Source organism: Anolis carolinensis, chromosome 5 (assembly GCF_035594765.1).
Source record: "Anolis carolinensis isolate JA03-04 chromosome 5, rAnoCar3.1.pri, whole genome shotgun sequence".
NCBI classification, from domain to species: Eukaryota; Metazoa; Chordata; class Lepidosauria; order Squamata; family Dactyloidae; genus Anolis; species Anolis carolinensis.
Genome location: NC_085845.1, coordinates 85,240,101 through 85,259,828, shown reverse-complemented (window position 1 = coordinate 85,259,828; position 19,728 = coordinate 85,240,101). Strand labels below are relative to the sequence as shown.

General features: G+C 38.8%; 1 protein-coding gene across 6 annotated transcripts in view; it reads right to left on the bottom strand.

Moving 5' to 3' along the window:
• Positions 1-19,728, bottom strand: part of reln (reelin) — a 395,806-nt gene that overhangs the window by 168,946 nt on the left and 207,132 nt on the right. For all 6 annotated transcript variants that reach the window (XM_062981720.1, XM_062981721.1, XM_008111538.3 and 3 more), the window contains exons 9-10: positions 15,391-15,487; positions 12,075-12,315 (exon numbers count right to left, since the gene is read on the bottom strand). In XM_062981720.1, coding sequence (XP_062837790.1) covers positions 12,075-12,315; positions 15,391-15,487 — 338 coding nt within the window. The remainder of the gene's footprint in view (positions 1-12,074; positions 12,316-15,390; positions 15,488-19,728) is intronic.

Genomic DNA, 19,728 nt, shown 5'->3' with positions numbered 1-19,728 from the left:
ACCCTTTTCAAGAAAGGGGACAGAACAGACTGCGGGAACTATCGTGGTATCTCCCTTCTAACCTCGGCCGGGAAAATCCTTGCAAGAATCCTTGCAAACCGCCTTCTCCCTGTCTCAGAAGACACCCTCCCAGAATCCCAGAATGGCTTACGTCCCTACAGAGGAACAGTGGACATGATCTTCACTGCTCGACAGCTCCAAGAAAAATGCAGGGAACAAAACCAACCTCTGTACATGGCATTCATTGACCTTGCAAAGGCATTTGACACAGTGAATCGTAGCGCTCTCTGGACCATCCTCCAAAAAATCGGGTGCCCTGACAAATTTGTGAACATCCTGCAGCTCCTCCATGATGACATGATGGCAACAGTCTTGGACAGCAACGGCTCCCAAAGTGACCCATTTAAGGTGGAATCAGGCGTCAAGCAGGGATGTGTTATTGCCCCCACCTTATTTTACATCTTCATCGCTATGATACTTCACCTTGTTGATGGGAAGCTTCCCACCGGAGTGGAAATCATCTATCGGACAGATGGCAAGCTATTTAACCTCAGCAGACTGAGAGCCAAAACCAAGGTCACCACAAAATCTGTTATAGAACTCCAATATGCTGATGACAACGTAGTCTGTGCGCATTCAGAAGAAGACCTACAAGCCACTCTAAACACCTTCGCAGAAGCATACGAGAAGCTCGGCCTCTCACTGAACATCGAGAAAACCAAAGTGCTCTTCCAACAGGCACCAGCTAATCCCTCTGCAAAGCCAGGAATACAGCTTAACGGTGTAACATTAGAAAATGTTGACCATTTCCGCTACCTTGGTAGCCACCTCTCCACAAAAGTCAACATCGACACTGAAATACAACACCGCCTGAGCTCTGCGAGTGCAACATTTTTCCGTATGAAGCAGAGAGTGTTTGATGACCGGGACATCCGTAGAGAGACCAAGGTGCTTGTTTATAAAGCCATTGTCCTCCCAACCCTGCTCTAGAATATGCGGGTCTCTTCAGTCACCTAAGAACACACGCCCAAGATACCAAGGTTGGAAGACTATCGTCCTCGAACGACGAGGGATCGCCTAAGTAAGTAAGTCAGTCAGTAAGTGGGGATGACGGAGAGGGCCTCCTCGGTGGTTGCCCCCCAGTTCTGGAACTCCCTCCTGAAATTAGATTAGCCTCTACCTTGGCCAATTCCGGAAAGACCTGAAAACCTGGTTATTTCAATGTGCTATTGACTAATTCGGCACAATTTGACAGAGTCCTTTTACCTCCACCTAGACCCAGCCACTGCACTTTATTACTGGCCCATCTTATTAGTGATCTTGAAATATATTGCACATGTATAATTTATTGCATTGCCTCCAATTTTTGAACACGCCCACTGCGCCCAGCTATTGGTTATTGGTCATTGAGTTTATGCTTTTAGGATTTTTATATGTTTTATGTATTAATTCATTGTAATTGAATGTATCTTATGTTGTTGTATTTTATTGTTGTATTTCTGGGCTTGGTCCCCATGTAAGACACCCCGAGTCCCTCCGGGGAGATGGGGTAGGATATAAGAATAAAGTTGTTATTATTATTATTATTATTATTATTATTATTATTATTATTATTATTATTATTATTATGCTGTTGTTGTTGTTGTTGTTGTTGTTGTTGTTGTCAACAACTGAATGAATCTGACATTCAGTCCAACTTGAAGGGCCAGCTTGCCATTAATATATAGAAATAGCTTTGTAATGATGCCACAGGAGGCAGATTGAATTTTCATCAAGATAAAGAAAATCAGTGAAAGCAGTGGAATCCAAAGTAACCCGTTTCAGGCTAAAAAATTACTTACAGACGAATAAAGGTTTGAAATTTCAACTTATTTCCCTTTTTAAAATGTTTGTACCTGTAAATCAATAATCTCCTCACCCCACTACTTTCCGTGTTTTATGTAGTCCCTCACTCACTAATAAGCAGAACACAATGCAAGTGACGTGGTTTTGCCAGTCAGAGATGTATCAACAGTGCAAAATTCCTCCATCTAACAGATTGTGAGTTTCAGCTGTGGGATGCATCTTTCTGAGTTTGTCCCTTGGTTATCGACAGCATCTCTGGGCTTTCAAAGCATTTGCTGTGTCCTCTACCAGAAATTAAATAGGTTTAAAATAGCAAAATTAAAGATGAACACTGACAACCCTTTCTGCAACATCTCTCAGTAGCCTAATGGACATTATGATTCTTTCAGACAGCTGTAGCGCAACAATTTATTTTTTGGTGACTCTGTTTACACTGGAATGAGTATATCAGGCACTTGGGCCATGCCAGCTTGCAAAAGGCTGGTGGCAGATGGAAAGAAATCTGCCCAGTGTGCTTGCACCTTTACATGAGTGGAGAGTCATCAATTTCCTCCATTAAGAAGTTGTCACTCAGCCCACCCAGCTGGAATAAAAAGGGTGGGTTTTTTTTTTAAAAAAAAACAACAACAGACAGGCTAGCTGGTTGCATAAAATCAAATGCAAAGTGCACTTCATAATTGAACTAAACTATCATTTTAAGGGAAGCTGAAACTGTACTGTTCTGACTACAGCCAATTTTTTAATGGTTGTAATATTTTAAGTGATTATTTTTGCCATTGCAGATAGCTCCTTAGAGAAGACAGTTTTTTTTAAATTAAAGCCTAAGTAATGCAAACAGATTAGATATGAAAGGGAGAGGACAGGAAAATTAGGATGGAGAAAATTAATTAAAATGGTATTGTCTGCAGAGCTATAAATTAGATATTGTGTCTTGCTGGGAATGATTTATGCTAGTGCTTAAAATGCTTAGATTTTAAGTGGCAATCCTATATTCACTTAAGTGGGAATAAGCCTTCCTGAATTCTGTGAACATTTTTCTCAGTAGATACATATAGGACCACACGGTATATCTGACAGCAGACTGATGGAAGGACTCAGTATTGATAAATGTGAATTTATGCATAGCAACATATTTAACAGTAATTGCCATCATTCAGAATTAAATGGTTACCACGTAGATTTGGATGAAGCTTCAGGATGAAGTTCTTTTCATAATTAGAAGAAACACCCAGTGAGGATTAGAACCTACTCTGCAGGGAGTAAAGCAAGATTTGATTATATTCATGCATTAGGTTTATGCATAATTTAATCTTAGAAGTAAAGCTGAATTTTTGTTGCAAAAATTAATTGTGGATTGTTGTTGTGTGCCTTCGAATTGTTTCTGTTTCATGGTGACCTTAAGATAAACCACAACACCATACTGACTCTTGAAAATGAAGAAAATGTATTAATGACTACTAGTTGTACATTTTCCTCACAGAAAACATAGTTGGTAAAAGGAATTAACTTGAGATATCTGTATTATATGGGCTCCATGTGAATGCTGGGCCATGTAAAGTAGGTTCCTACACAGCTGCTCCAATTGAAAGGAAAGTTTTCATGCTCTCATTATACTTCCTTAGAAAAGCCCAGCAGTAATATAAGAATCTTTCACAAGATAATCAGTGTTATATGTTCCGGCAGTTGTTTCAAACATAACAATTACATATACAAATAAATATACAGTTTGGTTCTCACAAAAAGTGGCTGAGTTTGGTCCTAGAACTAAAGCAAAGTTCACTGTTATGACAATGAACTTCAGCAAATTTTACCTTCTTCTTGCTCCAGCATAATCTCAAGGAGAAATACTGGAAGCTTCAGGTTCAAGATTAACTATAATTTAGCATGCTGTCCAAAAGTCTCACAAGCTAAAAGCCAGTTTCATAAAGAAGTCTTCATATGGTACTAAAAGACTGTAATCCATGTATCAGGGGAATGTCTTTTGAGGAAGTAGTCCACAAAAAGGTGTCATTTTTAAAAAGACCTTCTCTCCTGTAGTCACTTTACTCATTTTGTTTTGTTTTTGGTGAGCCTATGGCTCAGACTTCTAGGTATGCTTAGAATTTTAAAGGCTGAATTCAGCATTTTGAATTAGTTCATCAAATAACATGGTATGAAAATTTGTTTTAGGGATGGCAAATCATTGCTTTTTTCCAGAGCCGGGGGCTCATGACCACACAGCAGGAGGGGGGGTCACCCCTTTCTTCAGGTGGCTCATTCTGATGTCACCAGAGGCATTCACAACAACCAAAAGCTTTCATTGAGCTCTAAGGCAAGTTAGGAGTGGTAGCAGCATGGCTACCATCCATCCTCAGTGCAGGGAAAGGGTTATAGCACCAGTGCTCATTCTTGAATAAGGTTAACATCAGGATTAATGTCTGCTTTGCCTGAGGGCGCTTCCAGACGGCATTTCCACAGCATGAAAATGCGAGTTTAAAATGGACAAAAAAACCCTGGGACCTGAGAACATGAACCCACCCAGACCTATGGGTCCCAGGATTTCTTCCCCCGCTGTCCTCAGAGGCTTCCTCTGTATTGGAACAAGATGGAAACATTAACAACCTTAGGTATGCGGATGATACCACTCTGATGGCTGAAAGTGAGGAAGAGCTGAGGAGCCTTATCACCAAGGTGAAAGAAGAAAGTGCAAAAGCTGGGTTGCAGTTAAACATCAAGAAAACCAAGATCATGGCAACCAGACCAATTGACAACTGGCAAATAGAGGGAGAAAACATGGAGGCAGCGACAGACTTTATATTTCTAGGCGCGAAGATCACTGCAGATGCAGACTGCAGCCAGGAAATCAGAAGACGTCTACTTCTTGGGAGGAGAGCAATGGCCAACCTTGACAAAATACTGAAAAGCAGAGACATCACAATGGCAACGAAGGTTCGCATAGTGAAAACAATGGTATTCCCCATAGTAACCTATGGATGCAAGAGCTGGACCATAAGGAAGGCTGAGCGAAAGAAGATAAGATACTTTTGAGCTCTGGTGCTGGAGGAAAATCCTGAGAGTGCCTTGGACCGCAAGAAGATCCAACCAGTCCATCCTCCAGGAAATAATGCCCGGCTGCTCACTGGAGGGAAGGATATTAGAAGCAAAGCTGAAGTATTTTGGCCACATCATGAGGAGACAGGAAAGCTTGGAAAAGATCATGATGCTGGGGAAAATGGAAGGAAAAAGGAAGAGAGGCCGACCAAGGGCGAGATGGATGGACGGTATCCTTGAAGTGACTGGCTTGACCTTGAAGGAACTGGGTGCAGTGATGGCCGACATGGAGCTCTGGTGTGGACTGGTCCATGAGGTCACAAAGAGTCGAAAATGACTGAATGAGTGAGATGACGATGGAGGGAGGATGGGGGACATCCAGCGGAAGGTATTTTTGTTTAAAACAAACCACTCCGTTATGCTCTGGATGGTATATATGCAAATATCTTTATATAAATACAAGAAGATTCTCATGTGTGTGTATAAGGTCTAGCAAATAATGGAGGGATTTTTTTAAAAAGAAAATCTTCTGCCTGATTTCTGTCTTCCCCCAATTGTTCATTCAATCTCTGTTTAATATTATAAAGTTTAAAATAAAGAGTCTCTGATAGCTCTAATTGCCCTCAATTTGTGCTTCCTTTAAAGTAGCTGTGTGTCTGTTTCACAGCCCAATCAGCTGATCAGCTGTTTTGGGCATTTTAAAAGAAGACATGTGCTGGAGCAGTCTTCACAGGGTGGAGGGATGGAAATCACGTGTTTTTTGAGGGTGCAGGGATATACAATGATGCGAATATACAGTTTTCCGTCCGGAATCGGGATAAAAGGGGACCTTTTTACCCTGTGCTTTTTGTCTGCTGCATGAATCAGCACAGATTTACCGCTAGCGTCATGTAGCCACCCCCCTTTTTAACTCAGGAAATTCCATGTTTTCAGTGCTGTGTAGATGGGCCCTGAGAGTTTTCCCAGAACTCAGAGCATTTCCTAATCTTTCTCTGGGATACATTGCTGCAGAGGAATAAACAAATCCTCAAATATTTTCTTGATTTTAACCACTGCAGCGTTCTTTCTAGCAGTTTGTGGTCTTCAGCATCTGGTCTTTGTGTCCTTTTCCTCTGGGTTCAGCTGCTTAGAAGTATACCTGCTATAAACAGTCAGTTTTACTGTTTTATTGCATTTTTTTCTTTTCTTAGTTCTGGTTTAAAGGGCGTGGGCAAAAGGAATGAAGCCTCAGCATTAGGGGAAGCCCTGACATGCTGAAATATATGTCTCAAAATTTCTTAAACAAAAACAGCAACCTCTATACTACACCAGGTGTAATGTGGACAAATGTCAGATGGGGATTACATTGACAAACTCATTTAATTTATCCTCTAAAACCGTATGCAGGCTTAGAGAGATGAAAGGTTAGTGAACTAATCCGCTATCTATCTGGCATATGCATGCTTTTTATTCTGTTGGTTTTGAAAGAGAATTTTGACAAGCATTTTATGAGACTTTTAGAACATATCTAATCTCTTATTCACCCACTTTTCCTATAAGCTTTTCCTAGAGTTGCATGCGACTGCTAAACAAGAGCAATTCAACTAAACAAAGCTAAGCTCTACTTGTTATACATTTATAGTCTGCTAAGGATATCCCTCTATATGGTTGAATATGCCTCTAACAGAAATGGAAAAAATTAAAGCCGTGGTAAAATAAAAGGTATTATGAAGGGATTTGGCAAAAGAAATTATAGCAACAGACAAGGCTGGCAAAATCGGATTTCAAAATTTCATGTGCTAAATATTTTGGTTGATTTGCACAGCTTTAAATGCTTGTTACAACAACATACTATGTATAGATTGTACAATACAATGCAAGGGGGTGGCATATTGCTGTAAAACTATTTAGGGAAATCAATATGTTCAATTTTAAAGGGTGGAGGGAGAAGAAACATCTATATTGTACTCCAAACTTGTCAAAAACACTGTAGATAGAACTAAATGAATCTTGACAAGATACAGTAGTTTGTATGCACAAATGTACAATTGGTATTATTAAGACTTTGATATGCGGTGCCTTTATGCCTTTCCTTATATAAAATAGACAGTGAACTCTGACAGTCTGCTGGTTATGAACTATACATACTCAGAGAAAAGGCTGAAGAGATTACAAATTTTGAGTTTTGCTGTGGTTTTGCCTTATTTGGTCAGCAGTGTCCATATAAGTTCCTCACCCAAACATTCTCAGCTATAGGCAAACCAGATTATTCTGAGAGGAGGCAATATAATTGAGAACATTCTGCTGGAGGTAGATTTTTTTTTAATTATCTCATTTTATTGTTTTTTGTCAATGTTGTGGATTAATGCCTTATAAGATAAAGGCTTTTGTGAAGAAAATGTATATATTAATTTATTTGGGGCATTTTTCCTGTGTCAGGAGCAACTTGAGAAACTCCAAGTTGTTTCTGGTGTGTGAAAATTGCCGGCAAGGACGTTGACCAGGGGATGCCCAGATGTTTGATGTTTTACCATCCTTATGGAAGGCTTCTCTCATGTTCCTGCATGGGGAGCTGGAGCTGACAGAGGGAGCTCATCTGCGCTCTCCCCGGGTTGGATTCGAAACCTCAGGTCAGCAACCCAACCTTGAAGTCAGCAGCCTGCTAGCACAAGGGTTTAATCCATTGAGCCAACAGGTCATGAACCAGCCAAATGAAGCATTATAAAGTACAACTGTTTTAAATGTATTGTGTGCACTTAAATCTATGGATGATTATGTTAATTTATACCCCATTTTTCTCTCTACAAAGGAGAATCAAAGTGGCTTAAAGTAAAACCAATGCAATACAATTTAAAGCCAAAAATATATATAAACATTAAAATAAATATATGTTAGAATTAGATATCAACAGTATTAAAAATAACACTTAATTTTTAGCTAAAACCAAAGAACCCCTGGTTATTAAAAGCCTCCTTATTAAAATCCTGCCTGAATAAAAAGGTTTTAGCCTGCCACTGGAAGGATAGTAAGGAGTGGTCCATTCTGATTTCCCTGGGAAGAACGGAGTTCTAGAGTTGAGAGGCAGGCACTGAGAAGGAAGGCCCTCTCTCTCACTCCCACTAACCAAGCTTGAGATGGAGGTGGGACCAAGAAGGGCAGGTTCAGACAAGGAGATGCAGTCATCCAAATAGCCTGGACCTGATCCGTCTAGGACTTTAAAGGCACTTTGAATTGTGTCGAGGAACAAATTGGCAACCAGTGCAGCTGCTGCATCAGAGGGGTTGTCTAGCTGTAGCTGTTTGGACCAGCTGTCATTTCCGAACACTTTTTGTAGAGCGTGTTACAATAATACAGATGGGATGTAACTTAAGGCATGTACCACTGTGGCCAGATCTGGCTTCTCAAAGAACGGGGGCAGTTGATGCACAGGTATTAAACGTGCAAATGCACTCTTGGCCTCCAAGTTCAATGCTGAGTCCAGGAGGACCCCCAAACAGCGGATCTGTGTCTTCAGGGGGAGTGTAACCCCATCCAGCACATGCTGGATCCCTATTTCTGATCTGCCTTCTGACTCTCTCTTGTCTGGATTTCAATTTGTTTGTCCTCATCCAGTCCATTACTGATGGCAGTCATTGGTTGAGGGTCAGGACAGCTTCCTTGGCTTTAGTTCAGTGTTTCTCAAACTGTGCTCCTCCAGGTGTTTTGGACTTCAACTCCCAGAAATCCTAGCCATCTTACCAGCTGTTAGGAATTGTGGAAGCTGAAGTCGAAAACATCTGGAGGAGCACAGATTGATAAACCCTGCTTTAGGTGGAAAGGAGTAGTAGAGATGACCCAGTGGTTTCATGTATATGTTAAACAGCATGGGGGACAAAATGGAATCTCAAGGAACCCCACAGGTCAATGGACAGGGGTTCACATAGAAGTCCCCCAGCACTATGTTTTGGGTATGCTCCTCCAAGAAGGACCAGGACTACTGTAAAACAGTGCCTTCAAGCCCCATCCCAGCAAGATGGTCTAGGAGGATACCATGATTGATGATATCGAAAGCCGCCGAAAGGTCCAAGAGAACCAACAGGAATACGTTCCCTCTGTCTCTCTGGGAGTAAAACCATATAACACCATAGACACTAACTGCTCCTACCTTGGCTAACCTGCTCTCTACAACAAATTAACAAATAAGAAATAAGTACAATAGTATCCTCATTCTTGTACTCTTTAGCAACTGTCCTTGGAGGCAGATATGCCTTTCAATCCTCTCTCCTCCAGCTTGAAAACCTGGCTCTTTACTCAGGCCTTTAGTTAAAGATTGCTCATCCCCATAGCAATCTGTATCTGTGACCATTCCTGTACCGGTTTACACTTTTTACCTATGTCAACTTGATAAAGACACAGGGTCTATTCCCATCCCAATTTGCACTTCCAAGAATTTGCAGCACTTTATCAGTCACCTCGTGTTTACAATATTTATATGGTGCACCTTACCCAGTCTACTTTTACAACCTCTCCATTTTAATCCATGTTTTTATTAGCTCTTGTCATTTGTTTTTACTGGTTAATGTTTAAATTTTTATAATTGTGCATGTTTTTTGTCTATTGTTGTGTTTTATATTGCTATTGTTTTTATTCGGGTTTGGCCCCATGTAAGCCGCTCTGAGTCCCCTTTGGGGAGATAGAGGCGGGGTATAAAAATAAAGTTGTTGTTATTATTATTATTATTATTATTATTATTATTATTATTATTATTATTATTATAACTCCAGTACTGAAAGTAATAATAGCGATTAACAGGATCTAAAAATTAGATCCCAACTTAGATTTGAACATCTGTGGTTGGCATGGAATAAAATGTCTTATGGAAGGAAAATGTATATATAGCTATCTATATATACTGTATCTCTATAATATTATAACATCCACTGGTTAAAAATGCTGGTACAGTGAACTACGGAGGCTGACACAATATAAATTATGTTTCTTGGTTGGTCATCTCTCAGAAATTGTATAGTTACGTATTTCTACATGGCAGGAAGTTAGCCTAGATGGTTTTCAATATCTCTTCCAACTTTATGATTATATGATTCTATCAATTTCTCTGAATTAAATGGCACATCCCTTCTCTTTCTACTGGAAATCTGTTTACATGCCAAGCCTTAGCTTCTATGCCGCTGTAGCCATGAGACACACTACATAGGTAGTTTCTAACAGTGCCTGAAAATACATTAAATAACAAATTTATGAACATTCTGCTCTGTCTGTTCCATAAAACCTTTTCTATTTTGATAAAAAAACTGATAATATGGATAGGGTTCTTAGAAAAACGAGATCAGCCATGTACTTTCTGGCTAAAAGTATGTTTGGCTTACCTTTTGGATATAATAGATTGTAAATACCTCCCTGAAGAATGATGTTATGAACCATTCATTAAAGGAGGCAGTGGCAAAAGTTTCTATAGAAAAATCAATATACTGTATCTTTGAACTGAAAAAGTTGAAGCTTGACTAGACAATAGTATTTCAGTTCTTCATTTTCCTAGGGGAATCTGATTTGGGTCTCAAATAAGAGGAAAGTAGGATATATAATAACAAAATAATAAACAAAAAGTTTAATTAATATCTGTTCACCTTTCAGAAAGTGGAGCTTCTGTTTACTAAAAAGAGTTTAGTAGACCGTGATGGCTACTCTTGGGAACCGTTTTTATTGTGGTATATATCCTAAATGCATTAAGCAGGGTCAGTTCATGTTAGAACTCAGATAGGAGATGGCCAAGGAATACCAAATATTAAAGGCTAGATTTCAGAGGAGGGAACTGGCAAAATCACCTCTGAGTATTCCTTGCCTAAGAAAACCCTATGAAATTCATGGGATCACCATAAGTGAACTGGGGACTTGGAGGCAGATATGCACGTGGACACACACGTCTATGCTGTATTTTCATATTTTAAAATATAATTTTGTAGATTGTTTATTATACAGGCATATGGTTTTATAGTTGCTATGTTAATTGAGGTTATAATCGACCTGCACAGTGATCTGGGTCTGAAAGCACAAAATATTAAATTTGTTAATCAAGCAAGCCTAAGAACATAAAGCTTCCCCACCGCCATTTGATCAGTGGAATACAAATGGCTACAAGCACAAAGTAATAAGTCAATATTGGTTTTAAAATACAATGCTGTTTCCTTTATTGTGCTCTGATTGTGTATTGGGCCTTGGCTATGATCCCATCTACACAGGCAGCTGGCTTCAGGTCGGGATGCCTACAAAATACACCCCCCCCCCCCCAAATGCAACCTTCAACTTGCACCCAGTTGGAAAATGCATGTAAAGAAAACCTCACTGGAGATTCCAGATCAAATCATAATATGCGTTGCAGCACATCTCTATATAAACAATGCAGTGATGCAAATCAGAGGATGCATGCGGAGCACTTGTCAGGACAGGGTTAATGCTTCATGAGCTGAGGAGAGGACCCAGAAACACAGCTCTGAGGGAAAGTAAACAAATGCCTACCACAGCCCTCTACCCCACAAAGAAACCCTAGCATTCCCATGGGAACACTTGATTTCACTGCCTTGGCTTGCTCTGCAAAGGTCAAGTGTTGATCAACTGCTTTCAAGCAGTGAATTTTTCTGGAGGCGAAAGAAAAATACAATCCTGGGTTCGAATGGATCTAGAATCAGTGGAGCTTTGTGAACTCCATGGCAGATTTGAACTGGTTCATGGGGTGCCTGTATAGGCACTCTAAAGTGAACCGGATTTCTTAAATCCAAATTCTGCTCCAGATTAAATGGCTGTGTAGAAGCAGCCTGTGTATTCCTCGGGGTTGAACTGGTAGGCCTTTATGATCTCTTCCAATTTTATGATTCAGTGTAACACAGATTTCTTCTGTTAAATAGCATCTGGCATGTTAACTCATATGCATGTATTATCAACCTACTTGGTACAGTGGTGAGACAAAATTATCAGACAAAATGCAATAATTATAGAGAGACATGCTTCTTCTCACTCTCAAATCTCAACCTAGACACTGTGCATTACTCAGCAGGCTCAGCAGACAACTAAATGTATATTTTAAATGGGTATGATGATGCTTTTATGTTAAGCCGCTTTGAGCCCCCTTTAGGGGAGAAAAAGTGGAGAATAAATAAATAAATAAAATAATAAAAATACTATATGAATTAAAATGTCAGCAAAGAGGAAACCAAAATTAGGCAAACCTTAACGGTGGCTCCAGGAAAAAACAGCCAGTTGCCGGTGTCCACAGGATCAAGATTATCTTCTAAAACAATTTGTCTATGAGCTGCATTTATGATAAGAATGTTGTCCAATGCCCAGCAAGCTTCATACACTTCACCAGCATGCATATATTCCTGCTTCCACTGAAACTGGACATTTTCTCCTTTGGCTTCTGGAGGAAGGTACAAAATGTGGATGATGGTGCTAACATTGGATGGAGCTCTGTAGGATATGAAGATACAAACATAAGTATTGCCGTCATTATGTTACATCCCTTGACAAAAAAAAAATCTTACATTTACAATCCAATAACTCTCAATAACTTATCGATAATTGCTTGACAGTACTATGGAACAACTTCCCCAAATTATGCCATTTCTTGGAATACCTTTACCTTTAGACTGCTACTGCAAACCACAACGCAGCACACTTCCTTTTTGAAGGGAGATAGATTGTAAGTCCCACAGAAATTAACTGGGGTGTGATGGCGCTGGTCTTTATCTCAGATTCAGAAAAGGAGTATGATCTGGTGGAATTAAAGTTGCTGTTCTGCTTGCTGGGGAACTAGACTGGAGTTCTGACATTGGTTGCGCAGTGAAACTAGTGCCAAGATGACTGACTTCCTCTGAACACATAGGTTATTAACCTCCCACACAACCTTACCTGCTTCGTGGCAGAAGCAGTTTGACAGAGAGAAAGCCACAATAAGAGAGAATAAAAAATAGTGTTGGCTCTTTAAAAGTCTTGATTCTTCAAGTTTCCACAAGATTAGAAGCAGAAGCTCACCAAGATCCTAATTCAAACCAACCCACAATGACTGCAAGTTGTTCACTAGACATTGTCTGTAATGCCTGTGACCACCAATCTTGTCTATCTTGCTGCCTTGCTATCTCACCACTAGGCTATATCGCCTGGTGTATCTACTTGCTACACCAACTCATAGATTCACTACAGAAAGATAAGAATAAAGACAGTAGTCCTGTGCACTTGGAATGCTATATGCCCACGAACACATTACAGTGTCATGGACTCTTATTAATGGCTCACTGAAATGAGTAAGGTTTTTACAACTGAACCACCATTTCACCACTGGGACTGTATGGACCTTATCACACTGTGTTTAACTCCATTTCTGAGACTGTTTGAATGCGATTTTGAATGAGTACTATCACATGACATTTGCCCCATTCCATCAGTAATCCGTGTGATTCTGTCTACACAACGTCACAGAAATTGAATAATTCCACATGGGATTGTAATTGTGTTTTTTTATTTACTATGGTTCTGAAGCACTGTTTTTACATATGATCAAAAATCTGTATACATCTCATCAGCTAAAATCTCACAACAATGGCAGTTTGAGACTTCCAGGCTACATCACTACACAATATTAGATTTTTTTAAAAAAAAGTGGTGTAGGAAGGCACTTGAACAGATTGGGAGGAGCCAGGTTTCTGTGGTGTGATGAGTCAAAGCACAGTACTTTTTAATCATAAAACTCAGGTGTGATGGGGTCAGTATGCATCCCATCTGAATACAGTATGCATGCAGTCCTAAAAAATACAGGATGCATACTGATATAAATGGAGTTTAACTTAATGTGATAAGGTCCTATGTTCCACTCATTTCAATGAGGATTGTGCAGAAATCCTCCTGCTGAATTGCCCTAATAGGTTCATTCATGAGGCTTTGGACCTGAAGAAGAGAGAGCAATTTTTTCTTCTCTGCTATGGTTCTGAAACATGATGTTTCCCAGAACTATTCAATGATAGTTAAAGCAAGCCTTCCATAGTTCCTCATGCTGCTGTAGCAACAATTGGTTTCTTTACGAAATATCGTGCAATTTACAAAAAAAAGTTGACACATCTATAAGACAGGCCATCAAAATGAAAACATAAACTACTGTGTCCTCTATACTATTTCAAAGCATCTAGCTGCCATGCTGAGAATTACTGCTCTCGCTAAGATTAAAAGTGGTTTTAAAATGCAGACAACAAATACTTCTGGAATGAAATAAAACAACCATGAAAAGACAATGGCAAACTCATACATCTCTTCTATTTGATGGAAAAGATGGATTGATAAATATGGTTGTACGAGATTTATAGCATGCATCTAACTTAGATTTTTTTAATTCAATATCTCTAGACTCCCAAACTGAAATGATTCAATCTAAGGATAAAATAACTACTGGTGAAATGTGCAACACAATAAATCTTCATATGTAATGCAATGGAAGTAATAATGAAAGAGAATAAAACTTCACAATATTCTTACGCACTACATACGTATTCTTCATATAAAATACATTGTTTTGAATAAGGATATAATAGGTGCTGTAGAGAATGATTTCAAAGTCAAACATATGAGCCCAATCACCAGAAGAGCAGCCTGCTTAGATCCCCACTATAGTGCTTGGATACCAGGAGTTTAAATAATTACTAGATTCAAAGGTACAGTGTTCCCTCACTTATCGCGGGGGTTAAGTTCCAGGACCACCCGCAAAGTAGGGACGCTATATTTATTTTAATATTTATACATTGTTTTAGTAGTTATACACTATTTTAAGTCTTTATCAACCAATTGTGTGTTGATAAATCACCTCCTTCTCCTCCCGTTGCCGTTTGGGCTCCTTTTCTCTCCCTTTGGCTTCTCCTTCCTCCCTTCCTTAGGCTGTAAATTGTAATTTTTAATTATTTATAAAAGTCTTTTAGAGTTTATTGAAAAACCGCGAAACAGCAAATCTGTGAAAAGTGAACTGCAAAGTAGTGAGGGATCACCGTATACAAAGAAAACCATGGGATCATAACTACAAAATCAGTTGAATTCCTATGCAGGCAAAAGTGTTATGAGTCCTCTATATGGTCATAATGGGCCTATATACAAATTATGTACATACAAGAGTTATAAGGTATCTAAATTGCAAAAAAAACAGTCCTCTGTCCATAAGGACCCCCAATTCAATTCAGTAGAGGTACTGATTCTGTTCATACAAAGAATCTGTACACATAAAGTCTTCTTTTCCATGACTGAAATGAACAGATGACCTCACAGGGATGTAACATACCATCAAATTGAATATTTTTTTCCTAATACAAATGTTTCACGTACATATTTACTAATTCTCAAAATCTAGTTGCATTCAATTCAGACAGAATGCCTAATATTTATTAAAATTGACTAATATTTACATTTTTTATTTTAAAAAAATCATAATATTAAAAAGTAACAGAATAGAAAATTGAACACACAACATTTTTTTTAAATAGTAAACACTGCAAAAACATATAAACAAACCTAATTCTCTCCAGCTGAATCCAATCTGCAGAATTATTCTTCGAGTAGGACACAAGTATGTTGGGATCTGAGTAACTAAACCGACATGAACCTGACCCTGCAAAGAGCAATAATATTAAAAGTGTTATAATACTGTCGCGTAATACATTATTCTTCAGAGCTTTTCACTTTTGACTGAGATCTTGCCACCATTATCACTTTTCCATGTTTTAAAATTCTTTGATTAATGATGAAATTTGCTGTGATCTGTAGCTGACGGAAAACACATAATAATGCATGCTCTCTGAGTCAGAAATAATGTGGAAATGATAAATCACAGCAGGGCAGTATAATCTGCTGTAGATTTCCCTAGGGGAGCTCTAATAAATTACCAAGCATCTCGTATTCCAAAAACACAGAGAAGTAACATTAAAGCAAAAAGGAAGTGCCATGTCCCACACTGGTCAAGGTAAACACTCAAAGACTACTATACATAAAGACATTTCTTAAGAAAATATGAAAGTCTTTTTGTAAAATTACTGGGCTCAAAGTGCATTTATTTTGTTGACAGGTGAGGATCCTCCTTTTTGTTGTTAAAATGTGATATTCTTCTAGGAGCTACAAAGAACTAGTGAAACCTAAGTGGAAAAATTGAATATTTATTAAATGTATATTCTTGCTTTTGAGTTTTTCACTAACCCGAAGGGGCAACAAAAAAGTAGAAAAATTAACCCTCATTGAGGATATAGGGCACAACGCTTCCATCTCACCAGACAATCTACTGTACTCTATTATAAAAGATGTCCTTAGTCTTGTACCTCTCTCCATATATGGAAGAGACAACTATCACCTTGAAACACAGAGATATTATAATTTCTGAGAATGTGTTTTGGACATATGATGAGGATTATTTGTTTTTAATTAGTTATTTGTTTGGTTAGTCATTATAAGTTTATATTGATGCTATTTTATTTATTGTTTGGATTTGGTTTGTTTGTTTATTATGGCATTGAATATTTGGTACTTTCTGTCCAGAAACCACCCTGAATCCCCCCGGGGAAATAGGGCAGGTTACAAATAAAGTTGTTGTTGTTGTTGTTGTTGTCATTGTTGTTGTTATGATCATTATCATCATCATTATCATCATCATCATGTCACTTACTCAAATTCAGCTCCAAGACATGTCAATTCCAGGCCATGACATTATGCTGCCTGTAACAAACTGCATCCCCTCTTTAAGACCAATCCATTAAAAAGTTTTAAGGTGCCACTCAGACACCATCTTTTTTCCCCCTACTTCCCACAACATTCATGTTGCCACCTGAAGCGAGTTGCTTTCCCTTGTTGCACAGGAGAACTAGATCTTCGGTCAGTAGCAATAATGAGATGTCTTTGTGTCCTCCCTATCCATTATTACCAGTGCAGGGATGGGCATGGTGCCCACCAGGATTCCCAGTGCACTTCCTCAACTCTCCCAAAGACCTCCCAGTTTCCAACGTCAAATCAGAAGCTTTGAAGTGGGTTCAAATTGGCATTTAAATTTAATTTCTGCTTCTGAAGCCTCTTCTATATGCCCACAAAGCCTTTAGAAACTGGAATATTCAGTAAAATATCACTCAATATCAAGTGCATGTAGAGAATGGGATTTATCCAGGGCATGAACTGGTCAGTTAGTTTCTTATGTATGTTAGTGATTCGCACTCTAATTAGTCCAGTTGACTGTTTGTATATGTACACACATAAACATATTTTCAACCATTTATGCTAGGAGATGACAGCAAGGGATAAATTGCTTTCATGATCAGCATGGTCCTTTCTAGGCTTATGCAATCCAGGAGCCTTGTGAATTCAGGAGGGCAGGCATTTCATTTTGCTCTGGGAAGCTGGAAGATTTATTTTCTATCTGACCCATTATATGGCGAACTTTCCAGGTTCCCCTTCCCGTCTTTTTAGGCATTTAAGCTGTTTCCTACTCTAGAGGAGGAGAGGAGAGGCACGGCAGGCGTGCATGCACTTTTTCTCTTGGGCCTGCATGCCATGCACACATTCTTTCAAAAGCATTTAAAGGAGGCAAGTTCTTAAAGTTGTTTCCTACTCTAGAGGAGGAGAGGACAGGAGAGGTGCTGCAGGCAGGTGCACAGGCGCTTTCTCTCCCAGGCCTGCACACCACACACTTTCCAAGGCATTTATAGGAGGCAAGTTCTTAGAGCTGTTTCCTACTTTAGAGGTGGAGAAGTGCTGCAGGGAGGTGCACACGCTTTCTCTCCCAGGTGCCACACACTCTTTCCAAGGCATTTTAAGGAGGCTTCCCACTTCTAGGTAAGGAAGAGCAATGACCTCCTAGAGCTATCCTCCCTAAGCTTCCTTTTAAAAAAAACCTTTTTTCTTGGCACACTTCAATCTCCTTTCTGCCTTGGTTTTAATGCTTCCTTAGAGCTGTTTCTACTTTCTAGTAGAAGAGAGGTAACTAGGTGGTAACAGTTTCCAGGGAATTAGGGTTTTCTTTTTGTTTGCTGGGATTAATAAAAAAGATTACACTGTGAAGCTGAATAGGGGAGGAGGAGCTGAGATCAGCTCCCGCTTGCTTTCGTTGCTTTCATTGTGGGCAGGTTTTCATGACGGGAAGGCCCTTACCGGTACATGCTCCTGAAAGTACTGAAGGAAAACAAATCCACATGCAACTCTAGTCCTTTCTGCTATACTATATCAACACGTACAGCAAAAATGGCTAGTGTTCTGGGGTTGTTACAGTCATTTGGATGTCATTATATGTTACCAGTTTTTTTATGCATGGCTAAGATGGAGGAGTCATTAGGAAGGACTACTGTAATCTATAGGTGACAGTGGTGCTGGATTATATGGCAATGTAGACTAATATAATCCAGTTCAAAGCAGACAATCTGGATTTGATATGGCAGTGTAGATGCAGCTTTTAATTAAGCATGCACAAATACCTACAAGTATGAACAAACTTCCGTTTTTTTTTCCTTCAGGTAAAGGGTTTGAAATGTATGTTGGCTCCTGGATAGAGTAAAATATCCCCTTTCCAGTGTGGTTCTACATAGGCCTTCTTTTGCTTTTATGGCCGTCTGATCAAAGACTGAAATTTCACACTATTTTTTATATATAGGAGTAATACATGGAAGGTACCTGAACAATAGTATTGAATCCATTTATGAAGACACCAAGAATTGGCTTCTAGAAGCAGCCAACAACTGAAGTCTCACAGCTATCATGCCTGATTGGTTGCTTTCAAACACCACAAGCTTTACACTAAAGAAAAGGCTATGATTCAGGGATTTGCAAACATTCTCTATTCCCACCTCTTGCAAAAATGCTCCCTGCTTCCATGTCTGTCTACTTATCAAGGCACCAGTCTTGGAATAGAGGAGGCATCATTTCATTTTCAAATTCAGACAAAAAGGAAATACAGTAATCAGCAAAATGTCATTTTTCTTTCAAAGAAGTCATTATACACACTGAATTAAGTTTTTGATTTGAAGAACTTTAAGTAGTTTTAGCTTTCAATAATTCTAGATATAAACTTTAGTCATAGTTGTAATGGCATAAATGTTTATTTGTGGCATCATAGCCATATAAGATTCAAAAAGGCATCTGTTGTGAAAATCACAATTAAACTTGAAAGTTTTCAGTTACCTAGTTTTGAAATTGAAAAGAAATAAGTAAATAAAATGTTTTTGTTTAAAAAGTCAGAATAGAAAACAGAATCTGTGATAGCATCTTTTGTTCGTCCCTGTTTTTTATACCATCTTTTTAATGGAAAAGATAATTATGTTAAAAATAGTTGTTCACACTCTTGCAAAACATGTACAATATGCTCCAACATTTTGTTTTTGTGAACATAAAGGCAAGGGGGCTGTGATAAATTAATGTTGCACCAAAACAGATATGTTGCATTCCCAATTAAGCTGTTGAAAATAAATTGACTGGCAACTGCCACTAGTTTATTTTTTACTAACCCAGCTGTTTTGCTTTTTATCACATTAAAAGCAAAAGAAAAGAAGAAAAATAATATAACCTATTTTTGCCCATCTGGGAGATCAACCACTTTAACTGAATGGCATCTGTTGCCATATTATGCATTTCTAGTGTACATAGATTCCCTACTGTAAACCAGAGCTGTGTTTTGAAAGATCCAATTGGAATAACTGAACCAGGATCTTCAATAGCTAATTCTCATCAATTTAAAATCAACCAACAAGAAATTTGGTTTTATTTTCTGGATCTTTCTTAGAAAACACTGGAAAAGTATGAAAATAATGGTAGAACATAAACATCCTTTTAATCAACACTAGCTGCCCCAGACAGAAAACGTCCTTCTACTACGGTTCAATTGGA